Raw genomic sequence first — 16,372 nt, 5'->3', positions numbered from 1 at the left:
CCTCCTAAGGTGGTTCTTACCACCCTTGGCTATTTCTCTTTCCCAGTGCCAAAAGCCTCAAATAGCAAGGTAACTAGAAGAGATCCGCAGTGTCGCGCTAGGTTGAGGAGTTCAATGAGCTGGTGAGGACCGGAGCCTACAGAAGAGAGGGCAAGGGCAGGGTGGTGCAGAGCAGGGCACGGCAGGGCAGGGCAGGCGATCACAGGGTGATGGAGGGCATTAGTCTCCCTCTGCTTCTTCTGCCCCGCACACCCACAGAGTGAGCAGCAGACGCCCTGCCCGCAGCAGCCATTTCGCCCCGGTCCCCGCACTGCGGATCTCTCAGCCCGCGGCCTTAGCACCGAGCAGGGCGCTCTGCGTAGCCGCAGTTGCCATGGTGCCTTCCTGCTCTTCAGCATCGGCTCGGCCTCTCCCGCCATGGAAGAATAAGCAGTGGAGACTGTAACCTGTCTGGAGTCGAGGCTCGCACAGACATCAAAGAGAAACACCACGCCGTGTGGTGATATTTTATAGAGGATTTTCTCTCGACCCAAAAAGCAGTTTTCGCTCCGTTTGGTGGCCGGGACAGGCACGGCGCTGTGAGTGCGGCTGACAGCGCGCGGAGAGCCGTTCCCGACGCTACTCCGCGGAGAAACGACCCCGCAGCGCTCGGAGCTGGAAGCGAAAGGCGGCGACACCACAGCCCTCGAGTGAGGGACAGCAGGCAAAAGCCCGCCACTTCCGCTGCAGCGCAGGATACTGCGGGAAGCAGGAGAGGCGCCCGGCCCCCGCGGACCCCTCGTTTCTCAGCGCCCCGTGCAGGGCGCTGCGCGGGAGGAGCCGCGGCGGCGGGGCGGCGCGCCTTGTCGCCGGCAGGGGGCGCCGCGGCTGCGCCACAAGGACTCCCACTCCGGGGGTGCCGCCGGGGTCGCGGTGCCGAGGTGGGACGGCGCTGCAGAACCTGGGGATCCCGCTCTGTGAACGCCCGAAACTAGCCGCGTGTACAGGCGACCTGTAGACGAAAAAGGATGTCTGATACTTAAGGTTGCAAAGAGCACAAAAAACGCTGAGCCCCGTGATCGTGTGTTGTGCGACGCCGCGACACGCAGGGTTTGCGCAGCAGCGTCCCACGGGTGGTGGTAGGCAAAGCCAGGAGTAAGACAGCCTTTGGGGACCATAAAAGGTTGCACAGCTTTTGCACTTCCACAGAACTAAGTCATCAGTAAGAACTTCTTAATATGCATGTAAGTAAAAGGAAATAAACTGCACAAATGTACTTCACGTAAATTAAATGAGCAAATACTTTCTTAAGCCCTACTCTGGTCACCAGTCTGACCATCAGGACCTTGGCAGACAGCTGTTACCTGACAATGGGTAAGCACTGAGAAACACCAGGAAGAGTGGCTGACAAAACAAGGCATACTGGAACATTTCAGCTGAATGCTGCAGATGCTTGATGTCACATATAGAGAACCCACAGGTACTGTTTTTTTTTTTTTTTTTTTTTTTTTCCTAGCAAACAAACAAGCAAGCAAGAAACTCACAAAAGCAACAGATCAGGAAGGTATCCTGAAAGGGCAATGTGACCTGTGCTTACGCTGATGGTCTCTAAATTAATGGCAAGTACTCAGAAACAAGGCTGGAATGTTCTTGTACGTGGCATTTTGAAAACATCCGGATGCTCTATGGCAACAAGAAGCACCTGCGAGGCACTCCATCGCTCAGGCCAGGATGCTGCTGCAGATGATTAGCTGCGGGAGCTGTGGGCTCAGGTGCTGCTGGGTTCTGTCAGAACATCACAGAGAGTATGTTTCATGCAGAGAGGACAGAAGAGTGACAATAAAAATCCTTGCACCTATGAAAGGAAGCGATTCAAGTCTGTGATATAGAGATATAAGGAGAGATGTGGAGAGGATAAAGTGGTTAGTGGTTCCCCAGCTTCTGTTGGCTTCCGAGAAAGAGTGCTGAGGGCTCAGTGTGCTTAATGATGTGCTCTACTCCCCCTGTCCGCCTCACTTTTAATTTCCTGTGGCAGCATGCAGCACTAAAATGTCTCACAGACAATGGGTTGCTATGAGCCATGAGCTGGAGATGGCTTGCATAGAACACTCTGAAATTATTAATGTTAAGGTTTATCAGAAAGTATCTCCGCAGGATTAGGTGGCACTATGGATGGTGTCTATGGATCATAATTACCTGTACGGGTAATAATGGCATCTGTCATTTACTCATAATTCCTATTAAGATAAAATATTTATAAAGGGTGTTTCATGTTTCAAAACAAACGCTGACCATTATGGAGATGAGGGCTGGTAAGAAACTTCCTCATGGGTTTATTATCATGTAATTGTCCATAATGGGGGTTCTTTTGCTTTCCACTAAGTCAGAGAGCAGGGGGCAGAACAGCTCTCAGTGGCTCTCTGCTGGTGCTGGAGCCAGGCAAGAAAGCACCTCCATTAGAAACCTGAAAATACTTATCCAGCAGAGATTAAAATCCACTGATGTCAGTGGGAGCGGTACATACAGGTTACATTTATGGCCTCCTGGGTGTCTTTTCTCATTAAAAATGCAGAATTAAATGACAGTTTTGTGTTTGAGGTACACAGAGCACTGTGCATAGAAGAGAGTTGGTTAATAAAGTTGAGTCAGACTTCGTCACCCAGGGATGCCACAGTATTGCCTGATGACTGCAGTGCCCTTGGGCCGATGGATGAACGATTCACCTGCAGGTCACAAACTTATTGATCCATTCACTTGGATCCTTGGTACAGCCCTGGTGCAGATGTTGCTAACCCCAACACTGTGCCACGTTCTAGGTACAGTACTGCTGCACATACAGAAAGTCTCCTGCCACTTGTTCTCAGGCTGTAAGTCTGGCCTTTAGAAAAGGGCTCTGATACGATTAGAATTAATTTTACAAAGAATTTCTTCCCCTTCGGTCTCTTGTTAATGTTATTTTTAAAAAATGTGAGTCGTATCTAAAATTCAGTATCTAGAAATCTTCACTGAGTTTACTATTAAGCCATTAACCCAGGGACACCAGGTAGACAGACAAATACATTGCTATATTTACGTACACATAGGTTTTGTAATAGTATCATTTCTGATTAATAACCAAGACATACTGATTTACAGGGATAAAGAAATGCAATCATAAAACCTTTCTGAGCTGCACTGACCATTCTTATGCATCGGACATAAAACCCTACGGGAAGCCAGGTAGAAAATGTTCGTTTTCTAAAGCAATAACAAAAATGTTTTGTGCTCTCCAAATTAACTGACTGCATTATGGGGCTGATGATCGCGCTCTCCGCTTCCATCCTCACCGCGTCCCGCGCTATGCATACACTGCCAGTCCGTGCGCGAAGCGTTCGGAACGAACCCGCGGACCCAGAACCGGCGGTGGGGGTGCAAAGGGCACGGCGCGGATGGGGGGGGGAGAAGGCCTCACAGCCGCCCCGCAGCCGGCTCGGAGCGGGCACGGCGCTGCGGTGAACAGCGCGCGGTGTGTTGCGCCGGGGGTGCCGAGGGCCGACAGCGGGGTTTTGGTGCGGGCAGCGCACGGTGCCACTGGTATGCGGCTTTTTTATGCCGCAGCACGGCATCCATCCCCACGCTCACGTTTCCCTGTGAAGGTGTACAGGCAGCTTCCCCCTTCCCTTTCCCTCCCCGGGAATTTCAGCGTTTCCCCTCTCCCGCGAGCCGCAGCCGTGGAGGAGGATGGAGAAGCGCGGTGCAAATGTCCGTCAGCGCCCAGCACGAGGGCGGCGAGGCGCCCAAGAAACCGCGTGTCCCCGCAGAACGGGCCGCAGCAGCCGCTGGGCGCCAGCAATCGCCTTCCGCTCGCACCCTTGCTTTCCCCTCTCCTCCTCTTTCCCCTCCTCCTCCGCCTCCGGCAACGCCGCGGGGGCGCCCGGGGGCAACGGGGGGCGACCGAGCTGCCCGGCGCTCCCGGCCGCTCGCCCCCCGCGTGCGGCGGCGCGGGGGGGGTGCGTGGGAGCGGCGTTCCGCCATATTCCTGCCTCACCACGCCCGCGGAGCCGAACCATTGAAAAGCCGGTCGAGCCCGGCCCCTGCTATCTCCTCTTCCTCTCCGCCGGCTGCTCTCCTCCCGCCTCTTCTCCTGTCTTCCCTGTCAGGGCCGAGCCGAGCCGCGGTAGCTCAGCGGCAGCGGCTGTCCCCGCCAGAGGGGCGGGCGAGGAAGTTCCCCCGCCGGGCGCGGCCGAGGTCGCTGGGCTCCGGCTCCAGGGCGAGGGCAGCGGCCGGGCGATGCCCGCGCGGAAGCTCGGCGGGCGCTAGCGCTTGGCGGCGGGCGGGGTGGGTGCTGCGGGCGGCGGGGGCGGCGGCCGTCGGGGAGTTCGGGGCTCGGCCGGGGAGCGCCGCTGCCGCCGCGGTGGAGGCGTCCGCGCTGGTCGGTGCACGATTGAGAGGAGAGGAGGTGTTGGGAGCGGCGGGGATCCGAACAGCCTTGCCTCTTTCCTCGCCCGCGTGCGGTCCTCGTGTCTGCCCTGCGGTGCGCGGTGCGGGCTCCGGCCGGTGCGGGCGTGCGAGCGAGCGAGTGCGTGCGATTTTAGGGGGTGGGGGCTGTGTGTGAACCAGTTAGGAAGAATGACTCTGGAGTCCATCATGGCGTGCTGCCTGAGCGAGGAAGCCAAGGAAGCCCGGCGGATCAACGACGAGATCGAGCGGCAGCTGCGCCGCGACAAGCGGGACGCGCGCCGGGAGCTGAAGCTGTTGCTGCTGGGTGAGTGCGGCTCAGCGCCGGCAGGCCTGGCCCGGCTCGGCTCGGCCGTTCCCGGCTGCCTCCGGGGAGCGCGCCGGTGTCCCCGCGGTCGGGCCTGGGTCGGCGGCGGGGCCGACCCGGCTCGCCCGAGCTCTCGGCTCCTCGGCCGCGGCCCTCCCGGACAGCCGCCGGCCCTGCCCCCGCCGCCGCGGGACGTGGGTGCCCGCCGCGGTAGGCTCGGTGCGGGAGGGAAGCGGCCTCCAACATGGAGCTGAGAGCGAAGGACGGGAGGGGCGGGCGTCGGGGTAATGGGGTCTCGGGGGGGAGCTGCCGTGCGGGACGCCGAGAACAGACGTTCGTTCCGCGGCCGCTGGCTCGCTTGGCGCATTTGTATTTGTTGTGATTTGTATTTAATGAGGTAAATTGGGATAAGGGGTTGTGCTGGGGTTGTAGAGCGACGTTACAAACGGAAAAGAAACCATGAAGGCCAGCGTGCGGGCAAGGAGCTGAGAGCAACCTGAGGCGTGCAGAGGATGACAGCATCCTGTAGTACGTTTGGAGCCCACCCACCCGTCAGGAAAGAAAATCCTCGGCACTGTATGTCTCTCATTAGAACGGTAGCTGTTGTTTTGGAGCTCCAAGTATGCAGCTGCGATACTTATCTAGTAGGAATTTGGCTTCTGTTAAAATGAGCCTTTTAAATTAAAATGTGTTTGTCTACATCCTGTGCTTTGGCTGTACAGTCGCTGCCCGGGACTCACGGGGCTCATGATGTGCCCCTCACCGGTGCCGTGAGTTCTGGGGGAGGGCTGCTGTCATGGCCTGTTCGTGGGGCAGGGAGCAGGACAAAGAGGCTAGGCGGTGCTTCCCTGTGCAAGTGCCGTTTGCTGCTCTGTGAGATTCACTGTGTCCTCCGACACGGAGGAAGGTTTGGGGCTCCTCAAACTGATACAGACAGTGGTGGAGGTGGATATGACTGGCACTCACAGTAATGGCATTCAGTTTTTCTTTCTGGCCTGGTTCTGCCTGGTGACTGTTGTGGCTGTTTGGGAATTCACAATAAGAATGAACCAGTCTAGATACCATCCATACGGTTGGACAAATGCGAGCTTAAGTATAATTACAGAGTGATGTACAGTCACTTCAGCGAAGACAGCTGGCATACCAGACTTGCTAACTCAGGTCCAAACTTTTAAAGTATTTCTATGTTTTTGTTGCAGTTTTCTCCCAAGCTTTCAAAACTGCAAAATGTACATTGAGTGACACCTATAAACTGCCCAGAGGGCTCACTCACTCAGTGCCACAGGCTATCTGCTGACCAAGGGCAGACAAGGAGCTCCCTGGGCTTACTGGGCTGCTTGCAGGAATGCCTTCTACTGGTGTTGGTGTATTGTAGAACCACAGAATGGCTTAGGTTGGAAGGGACTTTAAAGCCTATCCAGTTCCAACTCTGCTGTGGGCAGGGCTGCCACCTACCTAGGCCCCATCCAGCCTCATCTTGAATGCCTCCGGGGATGGGGCAACCACAGCCTCTCTGGGCTGCCTCTGTCAGTGCCTTGCTGCGTCTAATCTAAATCTCCCCTTTTTTTAGTTTAAAGCTGTTCCCTTTTGTCCTGTCATTATCTGCCTGTGCAGAAAGTTGGCCTCCCTCCTGTTTATAAGCTCCCTTCAAGTACCGGAAGGCTGCAGTGATGTCTCTCTGAAGCTTTCTCCGGGCTGAGCCAGCGCAGCTCCGTCAGCCTTTCTTTGTAGAAGAGGTGGTGTAAGCCTGGTGTTCTGATGTGCCGAGAGATGTAAGCAAGAGGTGCTAGGAGAGGTGGGTTTGATGTCCGCTGTGCAGCATGGCTGGCTGTCTTTGGGTAACAAAACTGAACAGACATCATTACTGTGTGCACATTTTTTTTTTTTTTGTGTGTCATGCTGTTGTGTTGGGCTGGAAGTGTGTGCCTCTGCAGCTGTGTGGATTAACACTTAATGATCTCATCTTGTGAAATGCAGATAGTGGTGAACCACTGTTGAAGTCGTGGCATTGGGTAGAGGTTCGAGCTTCAATTTATAAACAAATTTTGAGGGCAGGTTTTCTGAATAGTGGTTTATTTTAGGTACATGACAGGACTCCTTCTAGTCACTCTCACTGCTTCCCCAGCATCAGCAGTGCCTGGTTGGTGAGGATGTGGTGTTTGTGTGAGTCGTTCATAGGAGAGTGAGAGAGACGGACATTTTAAAAGTAGAAAATATTTATTAAAAACGGTGAGACCGGTAGCATGACAGATGTCTGAAATTAGTTAAAGTTCTGTAATGAGACAGTAGAGCTCTTGCTAATTTAAAAATAAAAGATGTCTTTCCCCCTCAAAACCAAGAGGACTAGCATGCTAATATTGCTTAGTTTTGTAATATTTAAACATAAGCAAACTCTTATTTTTTCCAAAAGTTCCGATGTCCGGGTCCCTCTGTGTGGTGTGGGACTGAGAAGCCTAAGTGGGTTAAAGGCTTTTGAAAATGAGGCTGAGGTGTATCTCCTGGCTCGAAGGAGAGAGCTAGCCCAGCTTACACTGAGCTGCACTAATTGGCCGTGCATGTTCTTCTTCACTTGCAACAAGCCTATGCTAAAGCTATTAACCTGAAAGGCTTTAAGGCACAGATAAGCAAATCTGTGTTGGATTTTTACTTTCATGCTTGAAAGTCAGATGTACGTACAATGTGAGGGGAAAAAAAGATAGTGTTTTTGGATCAGAAGAAAAGTTTTGAGTTTTCCGGTGTTCTTTACACATTCTGCCCGCTAACCCCCCCACCCCACACTATTGGCATTGGAGTGCTTTCCCGCAAAGTGAATTAGTTTTTTTCCTTTCTCTCCTGGTTGTGCAAGTTACCATTTCTGAGTGATGTGCACATACTTTGCCAGGTGCACCCTGCGTGTGTATTAATAATGATATCTTTTTTCTTTTCGTAGGGTCAGAGTTCAGTATGCTAAGTAACTTCTGGAACACTTTTACTGCATGCTAAGATTATTCCTAAGTGTTAGTTTAAAAATAAACCTCCTCTGCAATCAAACATTAAAATACCACATCTAGGTGCTTCATTGTACATCTTTGCTTCATTTTTGGGACAGGTGGGAACAGGAAAAAAGTGTTGAGTTTTTTGTTAGTTTTTTACTGTTGTAATTCTAAAGTGCCAGAACTTAAAACATACACTGAAGAATGTTACAACGGCATCATAGTAGTTCTGCTAACAGAACTTGGCTGTAATATTTAAGGCACTTTGGAACAAAATCAGTGTTCCACTGAATTTGGTTTTAATCCCATGTATTTTCCAGATTCTTTTGGATTTCATTACTGCTGAACACTTTGTACAGCTGTATGATTGTTCTCCAGAGCTTTAAGTTGTTAATATCCATCCATTGTTTGCTGCTAGCTATAAAAACACGTTACTTTTATAGCTGGGAAGAAACGAGGTGTCTTAATGCATTACATTGGTATATGCCAGACAAGATGTAGAACATTCTTCATGTTTGTGTGTTAAGTGTGCATTTACATACTTAAGCATATGTAAGTTCCATGTTTTCTGTGTATAGTTTTGACTGTCATCCGTGGAAATTTTGCTAGGTCTCAGAAAGCAGCACCTGAGGCAAATGATTGATTGTAGCCGTAAGCCTTCAGTTCTGGACATCCCTGACTGTGTGCTGCATTTATTTATACTATATGCTGTTTTCTCAGAGCATTTTCTCTCAATGTCTAAAAAAATGATTCAGCACTACCATATTAGCTGGCTATCCAGAAACCTCCGGCAAGTGAAGTGTTGGAGGGGCTGACAGCATATCTACTGTTAAATGTCCTATTTGCTGGCAGTGTCAGGTGCAAAAAACATTTCAAGAGGTGATTGTCCCTTCTGTCCGAGATAACAGGGTTGCAGTACAGAGAGCTGCCTAACATTTGTTGGCTGTGTGTTGGAAAGGAGGCAGGTAGGAGATAAGCCACGTGTGTTAGCATGGATGACAGCTGGTCTGATGTGGAGAGGATCTTCTGGGTGCCTGGTGAATATCCAGTAAGCATGCAGGATATGTATGTATTTGCTTTCTTAGACCTCTGTCAGCCGGATTAAAGAATCATGTGCAACTCAGTGAATTAGCAAGGGCTTCAACTCTCTTTAGATAACTCTAGGAGGAAGTGAGCCCATTAAGTCAACAATGAAGCATGCTGGTCTTATATAATCTTTTCTTCAGCTGGAGAAACAAGCAAGCTTCCTATTTTTATGTAGCTGAGCTGCTCTGTGTGGTTTAGTCGAGCAGGACAGGGTAGCAGTTTCTTAACAGATGTTGCAGTAAATCTCTGCTGGTGCATATATACTCAGATGTGTGTTTTGAAGTATGTGAAAATGAGAATTCTGTGAAGCTGCACGTAATGCTTACATTATGTTCATCGACTAAATCTCAGAGATCTGGCCATATTGTTTGACACATTTCTTTTTCCCTTTTTTCCTGAACATTTATTGCAGATATTAAGCTGTTCAGAAACAGATTTCTGCTATGTAAAAATGTGACTAGCCAACTAGAGCAAGTCACATAATAGAAATGTGAATATTTAATAGACATACATTGTGTGGCTGTTGATGTAAACTTTCTTACCATTGAGCTTGAGGACATAAATCTCAGACAGCAGTTTGCCAATCACATTCATTCAAAATTCTTCAGAGAAAAAGGTCAGTGAATACATACAAGTGTAATTTGAGGTATTATTTTTTAAACCCCTGAAGTAATCAAAGACTTTTCGTTGTACCTATTTCAGTGCTCTTCTCTTTAGAAGAGCAGTGTACAGTAAAGAGGCTCAAGTACACCTTGAGTATGTCAAATTATGTCTTCCTGTGGTGAAGATATTAACTGTGTTTGAGAAAATGACACAAATGTACTCATTCTCTGTATTTTTGGTAGGCTGTTTTGCAGCTGCTTATCTCAGTGTCTTCAACAAAAAGTGGAAAGACAGTGAACTGTGAGGTAGGTTCACACATTTGCTATTAACCTTGAATGCTGAATGTTACTAAGAATCAGTCAGGCAATGAGTTGAGATGAGTTTCAGCAGTGTGCCTGTGATCAATCATTCTAGAGAACTTTGGAGTCTCCTTTACAGTCCTGCCTTGCGTTTGGCTTCATCTTCTTTGCCTCCTGCAGTCTGGAATCCTTGTGCAGGTAGGCAGTATACCCTCCTTGCAGATGTGGGTCAAGTGGTAACATACATTTCACTCCTGTGCACAAGGGAAACAAGCACTGATATTGGGTAGTACATTCTGATTGACTACTTTCTATGCTCTGCTAAATTATTAGGAAAACAAATAAACAAACAAAAAACCTAGAACTGTAACCTAATTTGGCTACCTTGTATGTACTGGTCCATCCTCCCACTCGCACTGTACACTTCGAAATTAGTTTGGTTAGGTACCACAGTACACATTTACAGTAGTGAAGTGAGCAAATACTGTATGTACACATCCTGACATGCTGTAACTGAATTGATAAATATCTCTATTCAGTGTATCTTCTAATGTTATCCTGGATGCAAAACACCTTGATGTATTTTATGATATATAGTTGTGTATGCCTGTATATAAATACCATTTTTTATGTGCAGGCATACGTACATATATATAAAAGACATAATACATTTTGTTTGCAGTGCTTTAAAAGGGTTTTTTGTTGCTGGTTTGGCTTAATTTTAGAAGTGATCTACACCTGCTGAAGCATACATAAAAACTAACTTAAGGTTTTGATTGTCAGTGAATTTTATTCATAAGTCAGAGAGCCAAGGGACTCCAAATTTTTCTCTCACATTAAAGAACTATATGGAATTAGTGCAGGAGGGAAAAGCGTGTGCTGAGCAGAGAATCTGAAGAAAATACATTTGGATGTATGCTGCAATGTTAAAAAGTTATAATTCTGCTTTTTAGCTTCTTCACATTATTTTGTTGGTGTATAATGCCAATGCAGATTTTATAAGAGAAAGTATTTCTTTTGAAATACTGTGACAATCTGCAAAATTAATCCTAGGAAGGTGTAAAATAACTTGGTACAATGGATGTAATTAATGATTATTAGCTTTGTTGCAGTAACAGAGAACTGTTAACACTGAACATTTTATTACCATTATTATTTTTTTCTGTGCTGAATGGTGTAACACTCAGGAAAAGATCTGTTTTTGCTATGTATGAACAGCTCTTACGTGTACAATTATGGAAGTATTTTAGCATTCGCTTCTTATTTGGTCTAATTACAAAATGTCTGACTGGCACAAACCATGAGCAGGAAAGCAGTATAAAACAGAGGGGGATCCTGAACATAGGAAACACTAGCAAGCCCTGTATGCAGTGTTTCTGGCATCAGAGTTGGAAGCATGAAGCAGGCTGTAAATATGGCTAAGCCCTTCTGAAGAAACTAGATGCATTAATGCCAGAGTACACAAATCTAAGAGATACCATGGTTTTAGTAGTTTGAAAGTTACTTAGTTCCAGGAAGAACCAAAATGTTTTTTGATCAAAATCAAAGATTAAATTTTGAGTGTTCTGGTTGCAAATTGTACTCCCAGTAAGTAATGTTAATACAGAGACTGAACTGAAGAGTAATTGTCTGAAGATTTTGTCTTTTGTGGGCTTGTGGAGGACAGATTGCATGGAATACTCAAACTGTTTAATTTGCGTGCTATGCTTAGTGTTCAGAGCTGGGTCTGGACTGCAGAGTTTTATCACAGAGCCCTCATGTAGATGCAGTTGCCAGCAGAGAAGTGCTGTTACATTCTGCGTTTGAGAGGGTGGTGTGTGGCTGTGCCAGAGTCAGAAATGAAAGGTTCAACGAAAGGTTCTGCCTTTCAGTCAATCCGCAGTGGTGGCTTGCCTCATCCTTCCCTGAAGGGGACGTGATGTGTAGTATGTATATAGCTTGAGTAAAGCAGCAGGACACCAGAAACTTCTGAAAAATTGAACCTCCTTGTGAGGAAGGGGAAAAAGATAGCAGAGGAAATATCACTGCTGCCTTTGTGCAGCTGAGCTGTGGCCATGGTGTTTGTAAGATAGATTGACCTGCCCTGCACTTGGGAGAAGTGGTTAGGAGTGGGTCTGAACAGTTTTGTCTAGTACCTGGGACTAGGCCTGATTTCCTCTTAGAACAAACAGATGGGATAAATGTTCACCCAAAGAACCATCTTCATTGATTATGTATGCCTATTGTTTTATATTTTGGAAAATGGGGTGGTGGTTCTTGTCAAAATACTTCGGGATTCAATTCCAGCTATCAAAAGTACATTTTTGATTTGTTTGTCTTTGAAGAAAATAGTGAAAAGAACAGTTAGCATTTGAAATATATTTTATTTACCTTTTTAATTCTGAAATGTTCTACAAGAAATCAATGCAGTTAGATCCTTAACTCTTCTAAAGTTAACTGAAAGTAGAGCTCTGATGTTGGTAACTGTCATCAAATGTGCATCAGGAGGTGTTTTTTTTCCTGGATGTGCTTACCTGTCTTTAGGTTAACTATTCTGTAGGCATTTGGTATGGTTGGATGTGATAGATAACCAACCAGTTTCAGATTATTTCAGTGAGTAAGAGTCAAGAGCTTAGAATTTACCACAAGATACTAAACCATATCTCATAGCTCCTCATCCAGATGCCTCTTGAACACTGCCAGGGACGGCGACTCCACCACCTCCCTGGGCAGCCATTCCAGTGCCTGACCACGCTCTGAGAGAAAAAGTTCTTCCTTATGTCTAATCTAAATCTCTTCTGGTACAACTTGCGGCCATTTCCTCAGGCCCTGTTTGTTGCCTGGGAGAAGAGGCCTAACCCTTCCTCATCACAATCTCCCTTCAGGAAGTTGTAGAGTGCAATGAGATCTTCCCTGAGCCTTCTCTTCTCCAGATTACACAATTCTAGCTCCCTCAGTTGCTCCTCATAAGATTTATGCTCCAGACCCCTCACCAGTTTTGTTACACTTCTCTGCACATGTTCCAGGGCCTCAATGTCTTTCTTGTAGTGAGGGGCAAAAAGTCACTTTCTTACTTACAGATTAATTAATTGATCTACCATGTAATAAGAATGTCTTAGGTATGTTTTGCCATTCTCCATTAGAATAAGTATTTTTGACTTGATAGTACTTAAATTTATGGCACAGAAAACTCATTATTACCTTGTCTTATTCATATGTCTGTCCCACTACCTGATCTGGTTGCTCAGTGGCCACTGGTATATTGCCTCGTGGTTCTTCTCTAGTTCTATGCTCTACCAGCTCCAGATTCAAAAGTAACAAGATAATCTTTGGCAAAAGTCCTTATACCAAATGAGCACATTTATGTAAGTTAAGGTAACTTGATTTTCTTTCCTTGTTCTATAAACGTGTCACTGGAGATTTTTTAACTCTTAAGTTTTCCATTAATGATAATGTTAATTATCTTGCTTAGGTCAGGGAATCTTCCAAAAGAAGGCCTAGGACTATTCTAGCCCATGCCTCTGGTTAAATGAGAGTCATCTGGAAAGTCAAACGGTGGTTCTGTAGCAGCAGCTGTTAACTTAGGTGGACAGAAAAACTAAAATGTATGTAAATAGGAAATGATGCCATAATTTCTTGTGATTTTGGGGAATTGGTGGGCTTGAGAAATTTAGGATAAATTTTGATTTTTATTACTGTGATACTGGATTTAGTGAGATGAAGTGTACTACTCATGTCTTAGCAAGACCAGAGCAGTAACAGTAGTAAAATTAGATACTGAAAATGAAAGGAATTGTTTGTGTACCTTTAACACATACTTATATTGCCATCCATATATGTGGCCAATTTGATTTTTCCCGTTTTGGTAAATGTCATTTAGATGGCATTGAAATCAGCATGTGGTTGATAGTGAGGACCTTTTGAAGGTGTTCAAAAAAAGAAACCAGTTTCAGAAATTTTTTTTTTTTCAAAACCATTTTTGATGCAAGTGCAATTGGACTCAGTCTTTTAGGAGAGGAAAATAATATGGATTTATACAGTACTTCTACCTTTCTTGTTTTGTGTGTAAAAAAGAAAATAATAGAGTATCTCAGTTTCCAGGATACTGTAGTTGTGCTGTTGAAAAAGACCCATAAGCATAACAAATGGAGTCTTTAAATAGTTTTGCTTAAACTTTCTTTTTCTCCTTTTTCTTTCATGCTTGTTTGTTAACAGATGGAGACACTTCAGAGAATTTTCAGACAGGCTGATAATATTATTGCTGTTTTGATCTCTCCTGTCCTGAGGCTGCTGGTTTTATTTATTTATTTATTTTTGGCACCTGGCCATCATTAAGGAAGCCAGTGCAGGCTACCAGATAGCTGTCAGACTGACTTCTTGAGCTCTGCAGACCTGGCCCATTGTTGAGAGATATCAAAGTTCCTTTATCTCACTATTCTGTGTATCCTCCAAGTGGGACACACTTAAGTGAACTCCCGAGGAGTTTCCATATGGGAAATTGCAAGCATTGGACATAATACCAAAAGAATTTCATATAAATCCCCTATGAGAAGCGCTTTTGATATGTAAAATATGTATTTTTTTTATAATCCTTCAGGACGGGGAGACATCTTTAGCAGCCCCAAAAAACTAAGGTTGTAATTTAGAATGTTTTAGTAATAATGAATATCCTGAAATTAAACATTTTATATTTCTTTGGCACCTGATTTCTGGATAGAATAGTATTTTTTTTCCCCTCTGAAACTGCATCTAAACATACTATTTTCTTAGTGAGAATGTAGGAAAGAAACTGAGATTTTTGAGTTTTGTGCTTTTTCCTTTTGCTTTATTTATCTCAAGGTTGAAATGATAAACTGAGAGAGATAATAAACATTTATTCTAATCTTTGAAAAGATGCATTTCAGTTAAATGACTGTTTCTCTTCACTTAGCTGATTCCATTAAAAGGCAGAGTGAGCAATGGAAGTTGTTTTTATCAAAATTTATAATAGAGTATTTCCAGAAAATTGGACTAAGATTCATTGGAATTACTGAATTTGTGTATTGACCTATAGTTAGGCATGTTTGATCTAGTTTTGATGTTAATATCAGTAATATTTTACTCTGAAAGATGTTTTGTGATTGTCTTCATCTTGGCTGGTAATATGATCTCTGCTCATTGGAATCTAGAAACATTCATTATCCAGAGTAATTTGTTCTCCTGGGGTTTATTTGCTTAATTCCATTTATTCTTGCTTCTATCTGTGAGACAAGATAATATTGAATTCTGAGTTTTGTTCTGTATTGAGTTGTACTACAGAGTAACGCACTATTATTAATTGTTAAATTTAGCTAAGGTTAAGAACTAAACTTAGGACTGTGTCTGAGGATTGTAGCCTTTGAACTGAAGCCAGATAAACACTGTACAGAATTTGCTAATAGCTTAATTGTGGCTGTTCTCCCCGTGACAAATGCAAACCTCTGACATTCAACTGGAGATTTAATATGTATGCCATAAAGTTGTTTCTCTTAAAGAAACTTCTGACACAAGCATTCCCTGGATGATGATGTACTTGGGCTGGTGGTTTGCTTAAAATTTACTACTATGTTAGTTTTGCTAGTGTAGTTTTCAGCTGGATATTCTTGGGAAAATATGAGTGCTTAATCTTTTGGTTTGTGGACTTCCTTTGTGTGCAGTTTCATGTAATAATGTCAGGAGTATAGTGTTAAACTTTTATATGCAATTTTTTTTTTTTTTTTTTTTTGTCTGGGAGGGGCTTTCCATTTGTGTAAAACCAGTAAAACAGAAGGAGACATGAACTCTGTTATTTAAAGTGGGGAAATATGATGTGTTTTTTTTTTTTTTCCCCTCATGTACACTAGTACAATATATGTGAGTTTTCAAGCTGTAGGCTGTATTCTTATGTTTGAATAGCCTAAGGAAGAGAGGGAAACATCATGGCTATATTTTCGTAATGCATTTGCTTTCTACTTCAGTTGTTTCTGTCTCCAAGGAATGATGATACTTTCTGGAATAATCCATGGCTGGAGAAATGGGTCATCGTCTTTCATGGTTGTGTGTTTTATTTGTCTTGTTTGCATGATACCAAGCTACATGGAATGCACTAATACCTTCCTGTTCCTTTACAGGATTTTTGTATGTCCAAAGAAAGCCAGAATTCTGGGGAGTGGCTAGAAATACAGCTATAAGCAAGATGTTTGTTTTCATTGACTTAAGAAAACAGAAACCAGTTATATTAAACAGTGTTTCAACCTACCAATCTAGATTGTAGTTTACGTACAGTGTTGTTTTTTGTGTGGCTTTTAGGTTCGCCTATGTGCTTGTTTTCCTCTTTGAATGATTGGTTGGTTTTGGGGAAGTAGTGGTATTTTTTATTTTACTTTTCGAGCCAGAGTATAAATCTGTTCACAAAAAAATAGCAACAGTTAACCTATTTATTTACCATGGAATATATTGTCTGACTGTAGGTAAAACATTAAAAAACAAAAAAAGCCACTAAACGAGTCATGCTATAAATTCTTAATTTTCTTGAACCTTACACTTACTAACAATCTTAAGAACAAAAGGAAGATGTTTAAAAAAAAACAAACGAAACCTGAAAAAATAATCACACAAAACCACCCTGTTCTTGGCTTGGCCTGTATAGCTGCAGCTCTGGGATATTAATGCCTAATCTGAACTGTAGTTGTAGATTGGGTTTCTTAGTTCTT

At 44.9% G+C, this 16,372-nt stretch overlaps 1 protein-coding gene across 2 annotated transcripts in view; it reads left to right on the top strand.

Annotated features, from left to right (window-relative positions):
- Positions 1-4,042: 4,042 nt before the first annotated feature.
- The window catches only part of LOC104915096 (guanine nucleotide-binding protein G(q) subunit alpha), a 113,863-nt gene continuing 101,533 nt past the window's right edge, over positions 4,043-16,372 (top strand). Inside the window, exon 1 of one of the 2 annotated variants that reach the window (XM_085214571.1) lies at positions 4,043-4,723. In XM_085214571.1, the coding sequence (XP_085070697.1) occupies positions 4,588-4,723 (136 nt within the window). In that variant the 5' untranslated portion in view covers positions 4,043-4,587. Of the gene's footprint in view, positions 4,724-9,669; positions 9,690-16,372 lie in introns of those variants that run through there. The other variant, XM_085214572.1, reaches the window with a different exon arrangement.

The sequence above is a fragment of the Meleagris gallopavo genome, chromosome Z, assembly GCF_905368555.1.
Source record: "Meleagris gallopavo chromosome Z, MGAL_WU_HG_1.1, whole genome shotgun sequence".
Classification (NCBI taxonomy): Eukaryota; Metazoa; Chordata; class Aves; order Galliformes; family Phasianidae; genus Meleagris; species Meleagris gallopavo.
Note: the sequence above shows the minus strand (reverse complement) of the source record. Positions and strands in the feature narration are given on the sequence as shown.